The 12,689-nt window shown below is 38.6% G+C and overlaps 1 protein-coding gene across 1 annotated transcript in view; it reads left to right on the forward strand.

The window, feature by feature from the left end:
• The window catches only part of MED27 (mediator complex subunit 27), an 82,966-nt gene that overhangs the window by 54,493 nt on the left and 15,784 nt on the right, over positions 1-12,689 (forward strand). The window contains exon 4 of the mRNA XM_051807430.1: positions 3,682-3,775. Coding sequence (XP_051663390.1) covers positions 3,682-3,775 — 94 coding nt within the window. The remainder of the gene's footprint in view (positions 1-3,681; positions 3,776-12,689) is intronic.

Here is a 12,689-nt window from a genome sequence, read left to right on the forward strand (position 1 = left end):
AGCTGTTAAACATCACACTAACACTGGATTGCTGGATCTAATCCAGTAAAAATTAAAAAAAAAAATAAAAGAGGTCACATTAGAGAGCGAAGCCATCTGTCCAGTTTGGAACTGAAAGGCATTTATAATTAATTACTTTTCTATATTGCTGTCTTTTAGGGGGGCCTTTATGTGAATCAAAGTGATGGTACAAGGCCATTTATCTACAGAAATGGTTCCTGAATTATTTCTATGTTGTCAACCTGATGTTTTAGCACTGAAACTTCTCAGTGAGTGTTTTACATAGATAATTAGGCCCTTCTAAACAGTATTTTCTAACTGGCTTCAAAGGTGTCTTCTGTCTGTTCCAGGCATTGTTCCTCTAATAGAGACCAGAGGATTTATGGATGCACTTCTTGGAAAAATGGCAGAGATATTTTACTTTATTACAATATTACTTTATTGCTTTAGTACTTGGTAAGATTTAATGATGGGGAGACTTCTTGGTGAAATCCATTGTTCTTTTCTGACTAGGATGCACATGGATGTGGATTAGGAGTTGCACATGGATCTGGGTTGGGATGCAGGAGTTGATGAAGTTACTGGAAGCTTTTTTGAATTGAATGGAACTAACTGTGGGTGTTGCAACAAAAAGGTGTTAATGTATTGCCTTTTGAGACCTAGAAGAGTAAATAGTATGAAATTCTGTCTATAAAGAGTTTAAATACTGTGCTGTAACACGGGAATTACTGGGTATGATCTTTTGCAGTCTGGCTTCAGACATTTTTGAACATTCTTTGCATCACAGAGGATAGATGGGGAGGGTGTGTGTCTAGGCACTCTGTTCAACCCTTTGTAGGTGGAACAATGCCTGTTCTAGTACATAAAATTTCAGCTTGTGGTTAATTCTGAGAATTCCATTAATTTCTTTTTCTTAAGATGAAAATAGGCCAAGTGCTTGAGCAAATCTGTTTCCATTTGCTTTTCCCTGCTTTGAGTTATTCCTTCTGGGTTTGTAAATGTTCCTTCCAACCAGCATCTTTTGTATGTAGGAGAGAGCTGAGATGTGGGAAGGACGTCAGAACTTTGCTCATTGGCAAAGTAAAATTAGACTTTTCTCCATCCTCAAGTGCTTCACTTCTCTGAGACTGGGCAAGAGGTTCTGGAACATAAATAGGAACCATCATATTTTTGAGCTAAAACTGGACAGAGATGTGTAAGTTGTGACTCTGCTTATTTTGGCACTAAATCAGTGTGTTTCAGTTCTGCAAAATAAGTTCCAGACAGGAGCTTTTTCTCTGACCCTTTTTCCAGACAGCCTCAGGAGTGCACTTTATCTTGTCTTTATCATGTGTTCCTCAGTTTTCTCTGAAGTCATCACCAGTTACACTTTTACATTACTTTGCTGCTTCTGATTTATCGTATCCATCCCTTTGCAAGATGTTTTACCAGATGTCCTCTCTGAAGGACAGATCTATGGAAGAATTTTGCCTTAGATTAGGTTGTTTGTCATTTTATATTTGAGGCCACCATGTAGTCAGGCTAATTCAGTAATTATATATGCATCTTTGAAGAATCCTTCTGTTCTGATGAGCGCTCAGGAAAGCCTGGTGTCTACTTGAAAAAAGGCAAAACAATGCCATGTGTATCATGCTCTTTTATCCTGTTGGTCTTGGGTTTTCTCTTGGCATCCCACTGACTGAGAAGTAAAGGCCACCACCCAGCCTGGATCCTGTTTTCAAAGGATGAATGTACATGTCTGCTGGGATTTTCAGAAGGACATTATGCAGATTAAATGCCCAAGTCCAGTGGTTGTTCACATGATTTAAAATTACTTGAATTTTCCTTCTTTAATGCACTGTATCAGTGTCTTGTTTTATGCAACTTCATATTTTGTTTATCTTTAACTTCTTATTGCCCAAAGCTTGGAAAAACTTTGGAAAACTTCAGCTGTGCAATAATCTGCATTGTGGTGTGTGAGGCTGTGCTGGTGGAGAACCACAGACCCTCTCCTTGCCTGTACCACAGCCAGTCATCTCTGTCCCCCCCCAAGCAAGAGATTAATTTATTTGTGGAGCCTGGAGTAATTGCATTTATAAAACAACATAAACTCTCATGCTTTATAAAATAAATCTGGGGTTCAGTAACATTTAAAATCAGTTGGGTGTGTGCTGTTGATGTGGAGCTTGCTCATCCTGGAGCAGTGTCTTATGTGCCTCCTCTTTCCCAGTGCTGAGGAAGTTCTTGGCTTTTGGATGTCTTGGCTTTGCTTATCAGCAGCAAGTGTTAATGAGTCACTGCAGTGAATGGGGGAACTTTCTTGTGCACACCTTGGATTAAGGATTTTATGCAAAATTGTCCTAACTCGTTTCATTCTTTAGTTACTTCTAAAAGTGAGCTGACTTAACCAGCTGTGGAAGTGTAGCTTTCCTGATTTGATTTTATTTTTTTCTGATTATTTTAATTCTTTGCTTTGTAAAGCAGCGATTGGAGCATGGGTGGGGGGTGTTTAACACTAATGTTGGAACTGAATTACATTGAAGAGCAAGAATTCAACATTTTTTTCCTTTATTTAAGCAGATTAAAGGGAAATAATTAGATGTTTTAGTTTTACTGTTAATCTAACTCAGGCAACCAATTTTTCCAAAGTCTTTTTTTTTTTTTCTCCTAGAGCACAAATGTGGGTTAGCATGAAAACAGTTTTATTGATGAATTCATTCATGGATCTGATCAAGCTGCAGAGTTTGTAGATGCATGTTGAGCAACCTGCTCTAGTGGAAGGTGTCCCTGCCAATGGCAGGGGGTTGGAACAAGATGAGCTTTAAGGTCCTTTCCAAACCAAACCACTCTGTGTTTCTATGATAACAAGGCAGGTGCTCCTCCCTTCTGCTGGGTACTTCAGGAGAACCAAAAATAGTACCAGAGTGCACAAGCTGTCCTGTAAACTCTGCTAAAGGAAATATTTGGATTTTAATGTGCCCAGAGGAATGGCTGAAGGATGTGAGACTTGCCCATGGGATGGAGTGATGTGCCCTGGGAAACAAAGTCTCTTTAAGGCTGTTTCCAGTGGTAATGGATGTCAGCTTTTGATTTGATCCCAGGGAACAAGACAACTGTGTGCTGGCTCTCCTTGGCCTGCAGAAGCAGAGGGGTTATACCCAGCAGGAAGGATGTTATTTTACCTTTGTGTTTGATCACTCCAGAGAAACTCCTCCAATGTACTTGGCAATTTCAGAGTCACCAGTGCATGAAATAAATTGGAAAGATTCAGGAAAAAAAAGCACCCCGAAGAATAGTCTGAAGACTTTGATAACACCTCTATCAGTTTAGTTTATCAAAGAGAGAGTAAGGACGTGACAGCCTCTGAATTCCTATGATGGAAGAGTAGTTTTGATCATGTATCCTGTGACCCCCCCGAGGAGAAGGTATAGAAATACAATGGCAGGAATTTGAGACTGACAGATTTGGACTAAAAATTGCCTGGTTTTAAGGGCAGAGTAATTAATTATCAGAACAACTTGCTTAGGGCTTTGGTTTGTTTCCTCTTATCAATGACTCCTTGAGTTATACTTCCACGTGTTTTTGAAGAATATGCAGAATTAATTCAGGAAAGTCCCATGAACATTGTTAAAAAGGAGTAATAATCCCAGTCTGTGAGAAGGGGCCTGTGTGTTAATGCTGCTGTTTTGGTTTGGTTGGTAGATACGTTGATGATGTGATCAATCGGATTGATAGGATGTTCCCTGAAATGTCTATCCAACTATCCCGGCCAAATGGAACCTCTGCAATGCTTCTGGTAAGTTGGATCATTTAATCCTTTGAGCTGAATTTCATAACAGGTTGAATCACTGTCCCTAAGATGCAGGTTATTAAAGATAATTCCTTTTTTTTTTTTTTTCAGAAACATGTAATTTATTTGTCACAGCAGTGTAGCATCTTTCTTGCTCTTAGGCAAATGAGTGATAAAAAGAATTGCCCCTTTCATTGAAAGATCTATTGCCTTTTTTATTGTTAAATGTGATTGTAGAAATATGAGCACAAATTCAAATATTCACTGTGGTTTTCAGCAGGCTTGGCAATGAGTGAGTCTTAATTATGATAATTAAGAAGGAAGAGAGTGTTGTGAGGAAGAAAAGAAGAAGGAAACCAATATGATTTAAATTTGTTCACATTGTTCTTGGGTCAGTGAGTTTCTGTTTTGTGATGAAGTTAAGAATTTGCCTTTGAAGTAAATGAGCAGTAAAGGCTGGTTTAGAGATAAACAAGTCCAATACATTCAACTTATTTCTGCCTGGCCAGGCAGGATTTCATTCCAGAGGAACCCGTTGTTCACATCCATTTCCACGGGCAGCTGTTGTGCTTATACAAGAGAAGTCTTTAAAGCTCTTACTCCAAGACAGCAACGTGGAAGTGGAGTCCATAGTGTGGCAGGTGGATGTTGATTTTCTCCAAGCAGGGTGAAAGGCAGAAGTCACATCTTTTGCCAAATTTTAAGTAAAACTAGAAAATACACCGTACACGCAGATGAAGAACTAAGGCCAGTTTGGTCTTTTCCATTTCACATTTCTCATGGCACTTCCTCTTATTTTTTCTTTTCCCACACAGACTGTTACAAAAGGCTTGGGCATAGTGTACCTGTCAGTATATTTCTCATTCCCAAAAAAATGAACATGAAAGTCAGATATTTTGTCAAAACAAAACTGATGAGTCAGTGTAAGTCAATGTTAGGACTGCGCCTTAAATTTTATATTGTGAATTTATTGACTGTAAAACACTACTGTGGTTAGATTTTTGCTTGTATTTTTCTAAGGTTCTGTTGATTTCTCTGTAGTGAGTATTGCTGTGATTAATTTTAAATTTAAATTATTTTGAATTGTGTTTAGTTTTAATTAATCAACTGTCTAACATCTCGTTATTAACTTTCTTTGAACAGCCTCAAATTCATAAGAGATTAACTTGAGTCAGAGGTTAAAATAAACAACTGGCATTAAAACATTTAATCTGCAATTGTTGGATTCACCAAGTGGAACAATATATTCCAGAAAAGAATGGAATTCGTCAGTGCAGCCTTAAGAAGCTATAAGTCTTGGGAGTTTTTGCATTTCTGCTTAAGCTGAGTTTATATTCATCTATTTTGCTATAGAAAAATGTCTGGGTTTGCTTCTTTGAAACCCTTTCCATTCTCTCAGAGCCCCTCTTTGCATATAGAAGTACCTTGTACTTCTGATGGCTTTTTGAGGTCAGAAAACAGATGATGCTGTTTAAGATTCAGGCACAATTAGGAACTAAGGTAAATTATCTTGGATGTGACTAAGGAATAAGGTAGGGTGGTAAGTGTAAGGGAAGGCCCTTTTACCAGGAGCAGCAATGGAGTGAATTCCATGTGGCAGTTGCTCCCTAAATCAAGGACGTTTTTGTTGCTACAAGATCTCAGCCCCGTGTTGAACCAGTGCTATGCATATTTTCCTTGGATCAGAGATCAAAAAGATTGTTTTTAAAGTATTTTTGTATGTGATTGTGTGATGGGTTTATCATTTTTTCTTTCAGGCAGGTTTTCCCTCTCCCCCATCTGTCTCAGTTGACGTTGCCAATATGGCACTTTCCATCTGGCCCTGACTGCTACAAAAGCTTTTGCTGTTTTCAGGCACAGATCCTTCAGGGAAAGGTGCTGCAGGATGGGCAGTGTGAGAGCACCTCCCCCAGAAGGAGGGAGGTTTCGTCACCACTTGTGATTTCTCACTGTGAACTTAGCCCAAGTTACATCTGGAGCTGCTCCCTTGCAGCAGGGTGGTTTACCATATACCAGAGTGTTCAGATAACGCTCATTTTATTTAAAAATATTTTACAACCATCCTGTTTGCCCAGAGTTAATTAACTGACTGTATAATCTCAGCCATTTTCGTCCTTGGGACTGTTCATCTCATACCTGATGTTACTCATGAAGGTCCTTGATGTAAGGGTCTAGTTTTCATGACATCTTCAAACACAATCATTCCATCTACCAGAAAAAAGAACATGTGTTCATCTTCAAAGGCACTGGTAAGCACTGTCCATATCTTAAGAATGTGTAAATGATTGGAAGGAGAGGGGGAAGAAGGGGAAGGGGATGCCTGTGAGACTCTTTGAAACTTCAGAAATGTTGGGGCCTTTGCCAAACAAATCATCTTTAGGGAAAAGACCCAATACAGCAAATTCCAGCCCCAGGCTCTACAGCTTTATGTGCACATGGAAATCAGTTCATGTCCTTAGCTGTAGAGGTGGGACTTGCACTGTTAAGATTCATCTGGTGTTTTAAGGGGCTGTCTTTCTCTTCAAGAAAGACAAGGAGCTGCTGGGGAGGGTCCAGCAAAGGCCACAAAGGTGATTAAGGAACTGGAGCATCTCTGTGATGAGGAGAGACTGTGGGAGCTGGGCCTGGTTAGGCTGGAGAAGACTGAGAGGGGATCTCACTAATCATCCTCATCCAAGGGGGTGGTGCTAGGCTCTTTTTGGTGGTGCCCAGTAACAGCATGAGGAGCAATGGCCATAAACTAAAACCCAAGAAGTTCCACCTCAACATGAGGAAGAACTTCTTTATGTTGAGGGTGGCAGAGCACTGGAACAGCTGCCCAGGGAGGGCGTGGAGTCTCCCTCTCCAGAGACATCCCAAACCCACCTGGACACATTCCTGTGTCACCTGCTCCAGGTGACCCTGCCCTGGCAGGGGAGGTTGGACTGGATGATCTCCAGAGGTCCCTTCCAACCCCAAAAATTCTATGATTCTATAATAATTAGCAGCTGTGGGAGCCTGTTGGTCAAACTCTCCTGGTGAGTGACCCTTGTGCTCAGCTGGGCTCTCCTGGCCAGGGCACAAACTCTCACAGACGCTGGGAAATCTAAGCAAAAAGAAAAATAAACTATTTCTGAGACCATAAATGCTGTGTCTTGAGAAGTTACAGCCTCCCAGTCCTGTGAGGTTGCTGCATCCTCCAGACAATAAGGAGGTTTTTATGCTTTAGATTTACACGCAGCAATTGTTCCTCATTAGTCTGGATTTGTGCTACACAGGCCAAAACATAAATAACTGAAACCTTTCAGAGCTCTGTGAAATCCTTGGCTGATTTTAAAGGCAGTTTATTGTGGCTTTTCAAGGTGCTGTTTAATCCCAATCTTCAGTAGTGATTTTTCAGTTAATCTTTTAATCCCACTATGTATAAAATAGACTAAATATAGAATTATATCAGCTTTAATAACTGTGTTATGCAAAATTAATTTCCAGCAGCAGCAGAGGGAACTGTGGACTCCTTAAGGTTTTCGTGAGATTTTGTTGGTCAAATGCCAAAAATTGTAAATAAATAAACCTCATCTTGTATGTTAAGAAAACATTAACTGATTTTCCTTTAATGACAAATACCTAGATTATTGCTTTTTTAAAAAATAATGAGTCGTATTCCTAGATACATACTATTTTTTTCTGATATAATAATCACACCATCACATTATTTTGATTGTTTCACATACCTCGTTTCCATTATCAAAATTAAAATATTTTTTTGTGTGAAACAAATCCTACCTACAATTCATTCATCAATATCAGAAATACTTTATTAAACAGTAAAATTTAGCCCTACTTTTCCAGCTGACAAATATGACTTCCTTAACATCGTGTACCCAGCTACTCCTGCTCAGGGGTAGAAACTTATTTTCCTGTCTACATCTGGGAATTAATTTGTCTTTCAGTTCTTTGTATCCCCAGTATTTGTAAAGAACTCCTGCAGAAGTTACCAACTGGGTAAATAGTTTCAGAGATAACTGAACTGTTTTCTGCAATTTCTGTTTCTAAAGCATAATGATATGTATAAATGACTTCCAGTTTGAAAAACTGACTTGTTTCTGCCAAACTCATGGCAGAAATCATGATTTCTTCTTCTCAGGTTGTCTTAAAAATTTTTGATTCTAAATTAATTTTTATAAATTTCTGCTGCTGCTACCTAGATTTTTAATTGATCCCTCATATAAAAATACAGACCAGGTTTTTATACAATTTTATTCATTCTCCATAAAGTCAGACACATTTGCATTTCAACTTTCAGATCTTGTTCCTGGCATTTTAAGCAGTCATTGTATGGCAGTGGGTTGTATTAATTGTAAATAGGCCAGACATCTGTTCACTTAGTAATTCCTCGTGTCTCAGTTTTGTTTATCAGTGTTTTAGATAAAATCATTATTTTTGCTGGGAAAATGGATCCTGAAATTTATTATTTGCTCATTAAGAAAGGCTCCAAACCGATTTCTGTGCAAGAGACCCAGATGTTGGAGAACTGGGGAGGAGGGGGGAGGATTTGGAAAGTGATTTGAAATCAATATTGGTTGGAAACCCTTCGGTACTGTTATGCCAAAACAATCTCTTTTCTCCAAAATTCTTTGCAGTGTAAGCATTTCTCCTTGCCTGTGGGGTGGTTTATTAGGAAACCAGTGCACTGGATAAAAGGCAGGTTCATGGAAGGGATATGGATCTGATGGTCACGTTTGGTGGCTTAAGCACCTAATTTTTAGTCCTTTAGGATGAATATTCATTTAGGGATTTACTGCCTTGGAGACATTGGCTTGGTTTTAATGGTTGATGGAACTCCTGGGATGTTTAAGAATCTCTTGGGTGAGCTGGAGGAATCACTCCTGAGCTCACAGTGGGACTTGTGACTGCAGTGGCTTCACAATTTGTGCCTTAAGATGGAGAAACTGCATTTGAAAAGCATTAAAACCAGCTTTTGGGGTGAAATATGCAGGGGAAGAATGTCTTGAATTAACAAAGAACATGAGCAGGGGTTGGCAAGTAAATTGTAACTTACTCTCTGCTTGTCTAATATAAGATTGAGGAAGATGAGGAATGACCTTTTGATGGGAAAGGGAACAAGAGTAGAAAAAAGTAGAGAAAGGCCCATGAGAAGTGTCCTCAGCTTTGCTCCCTCCACGGGGTTACTGTGCCTAAAGCCTCACAGGTGTGTATTGATATTCCCACAGATTTACACTGTGCAAGATCAAACATGGTTTTCATCTCTGTGAAATTCCTGGTGTGCTATAATTTAGAATGGAAAAACTTTTCATCTCCCGTAGCACAGTTGGACTGGTGTGAGCCTTGGGTGAGTGTGACTGGCCACTGGCAAAATCTGCCCTTGAACCTCTGAACAAAATCCTGTGCCAGTTTTTTTTGCCTTATTAAGAGAATATGGAATGTTACCGAGGGAGAAGAGCACCAGCTCATCCTTAATATGGTGAAATCATTTAAAGTCCTACATTTATGTTGACTTTTTATCAGGCACTATTGCAATTAGATTAGACTAATGAAAGGTAAATTCCAGCCCTTGCATAAAAAAAGAAGTCCTTGTAAAGAACCTAATTAGTATGTTTGTTTATTTAGACTCTAATGGCTTAATTGCATCTTATCTTGCTATTTACAAATAGGCATCATTAAAGAATAATGAGCATGTGAGGGAAAGCTCAGCCTTCACACCAGAAGCAGATGAGACATAAAAAATGAGGGGGGAAAAATAACTAGTTGAAAGTCTGGGTGTTTGGGGTTTTTTTTTTAACTTTATTTTTTATACGAAACCTTATTTTTCAGCATGTATAAATATGATTTCCACACATTGTACTGATTAGTAAGAAAGATCTGCAAGTGGGAGGATGAGCTTATGGCTGGTTCTGTGGCAAGGAGCAGGTGTCTGGCCTTTTGCTGGAAATCTGTAGCTTGGTTATGTCTCTGGTTGGATGTTGCCTTATTTCTGAGGTGAATAAAAACCACACACAAACCTGTGCTCCTTTTTATAGAAGCAGGGGAGGTGCCCATGTTAACCAAAAATAATGTTTTCTTTCTTTTAGCTCTGCATTGCAGAGCATCTGCAGCTCAAATCAGCAGCAAATTCCCTGGAATGCTGAGGGGAAATCTGCAGCTTTGGGAATTTTTTGCAAAGTGTTGGAGCTCTTGGTGTTGTCAGCATACATTTTCCTGGTATCAAACTTAAATGAATTTTAAGAAAGAATGTTTGTTAGTGCGTTGTTTAAATGGTTCATAAAAAGGCTTTTCACTTGATATTGGTTTCAATGAGGAGGCAAAATTAAAGGGGGGTGGGTTTCAAGCTGTTTTCTCCAGGCAGAGTTCTGCCATAGTAAATTGATTTTCATCCTTTTCATTCTGTAAACTCATTTGGACCCTGGTTCTGACTTACTTGGAAAGGTACTTATTTCTTTTCCGATTATAAGTGATGTTAAATGGGAACTTTTTTTAGAAATCTTACAAGAAATTATCTCAGTCATTTTCCCTGATTATTCTGTTTCCCCTTCCCCCTTTCTTGGCATACTGTGTCTGTCAGATGCTCCTTGAGATTTATCTTGGTGATAGACAAAATATTTTTAAAACTGGGATATTTCAAGTAGATTTTTATTTTATATATCTTTGTCAGAAAAGCTGCATAATATTGCAGATTTCAATCAGCTGCCTGTCCTACCTTCTTCTGGAGCTTTCCATTTTAGGAAGCAGGGGATTTATGAATAACTTAACTGCCTGAATTTAGTATACTTTAGTTAAAAGGAAGTTAGAAATACATTGTTATTACACAGCCCAAAACAGAAGCTACAGACGTATTTAACTTGCAGCCGTTCCATTTTCAGCTCACAGAACTGTGGGGCATATTTTTTCATTCATATTAATTGAATTTTAAAGTGACCTTGTACATGTATTGATTTGAATTAAAATTTTCTACATCAAGGACGAGTTGGCATATATCCTTCAGGCAAAATATTAAAAAGCCAAGTGCTGTCTTAACAGGATATCGACAGGAGAAGTTGAAATTTAATAGGAAAGGGTGGCTTAGAAAGGAAATTGTTACCTTTTTGTCACAATTGAAAGGTATCTTCTGTGTAAGCAAAGAAATTTCATTCAGTTAGTACCTGTGGAAATGCAGGGACATTTCAGTGCCCATTAAATAGGGACCATCTGGATGAGTCTTGACCTCCAGGAGAAACCTGCACTGTTGGAGCTTGGAGTAGAACTATCAAATTACTGTTTTGCTAAAGCCATTAGTTTGTTATTATCTTCTTTTGGGTGATCTGTAGGGACACAGTTGTATGACTGTAGTGTAAATTTTATTTTATTCCATACATAGATCTTTTCTGAACACAGACTCCAAGTAGCCACATTGAGCAGGAATTGAAAGAAAATGGTTTGCTGAAAAACATGATTTGAAAAATATCTTTGAGTTGAACAAAAACATCAAGTCCTGAGAATAGTTACAAATCTTGATTACTAGAGGAAAAAATAAAGGGTATTGCATTTACTGTGTACAATATGGAATGGGCTTCACCCTGAAAATAGCTGTGGAACATACTTTTGGCTTTGAAATCTTAACAGCATCCTCCAGTCTAGTGACAGGCTGTTGTTCATTCTTTGTACTACTACCCTCATTCTTTCAGTGCTGTTAAAATGATGAACTATAATTTCTCTGAGCTGCGCTTAGTTTTACAAAATTTCTGCTTCTGTCAGACTTAACTAATGATACAGCCTCACAAAAATCATCTGAAAGTCTTGATCTGTCTCCCAGCCAGCGTAAAATCTATGGGAGTAAAATCCTGTGTCAGAGTGGTACAAAATAGCTGGAGTGCCACAAGTGGGATTTTTCAGCTTGTTCCATTCCACTCTTTGCTCTGAGGATTAGTTCATGAACTGTCGTTCAGATTCTGTACTGGAGTTCTCCATGTCCCAGGCCAAAGATTTCTCATCAGGATTTGTAGCTCTGCCCTGCTGTTTTGTGAGTATAAATGCAGTATTTACAGTAGTTTGGGTAACTTCTGCAAACCTCTGTATGGTCACCCCATTCCTACCCCCATTTCCCCTCCCAACCCTCCTCCAGGACTTCCTGCATCCTCTTTGAGTGGAGCCTTTGTGCCACATTTTCCATCCCCCTCCTTAGAGGGAAAAGCATCTTTTAACTTCAGAGTTGTTTGTCCTTTAGTCTTTAAGTTGTTCAGCACCAGGTTGGGGTTACTTGTGTTGGAACAAGGTGGTGGGAAGGAAACATTTGTAGAAGTTAGAAAGCAAAAACATATAGCGGATCATTAAAGATGAATATTGACTGATGTCTTTGGGTGTGGGTTTGTCTGCTGAGGTCAGCAGTTAAACCACAGTTGTTCTAGTGTGTGTTAATCTATACAGGATGAAATGTTGGGACACTGACAGAAAATGAGCCATTGCTGGTTGGGAAATATTAAAATGAATTAATTGTTTCTTTTTTGTCTCGGTTTTATGCTTTTGTGGGTGAGGAAATACTCTCTAATAATCTCTGTGTAACAAAACACAGTGACAGAATTCTCGTTAGACACACATCTTAACCGTATTGAAGTGCAAGTTCATCTTTGAAATGTAAATTGATTTTTAGATTAAAATGCCTTCATTATTGCATTTTTGTCAATAATACAATTTAGGCTTATTTCTGTTGTTATATTCTGACTGACCTTATATGTTTTCCATGATACTGGTTTTATTCTTTGCACTTTAGCACTTTGACAGGAGAAAATTAAACCTTAGAAAATGTAACATTTTTACTTTAAGCTGTAGTTTCCTTTGAAATAATTTTACATTTTTATTGGACCAAAAATGTTTTCCATTAAACTCATGGCATGCTTTTACAAGCCAGCATTAGGAGAGTCCGATTCTTCTTTCAAATTGTGTTTCTCTA

Source organism: Manacus candei, unplaced genomic scaffold (assembly GCF_025592945.1).
Source record: "Manacus candei isolate 608988 ecotype Guabito, Panama unplaced genomic scaffold, ASM2559294v1 h1tg000071l, whole genome shotgun sequence".
Lineage (NCBI taxonomy): Eukaryota > Metazoa > Chordata > Aves > Passeriformes > Pipridae > Manacus > Manacus candei.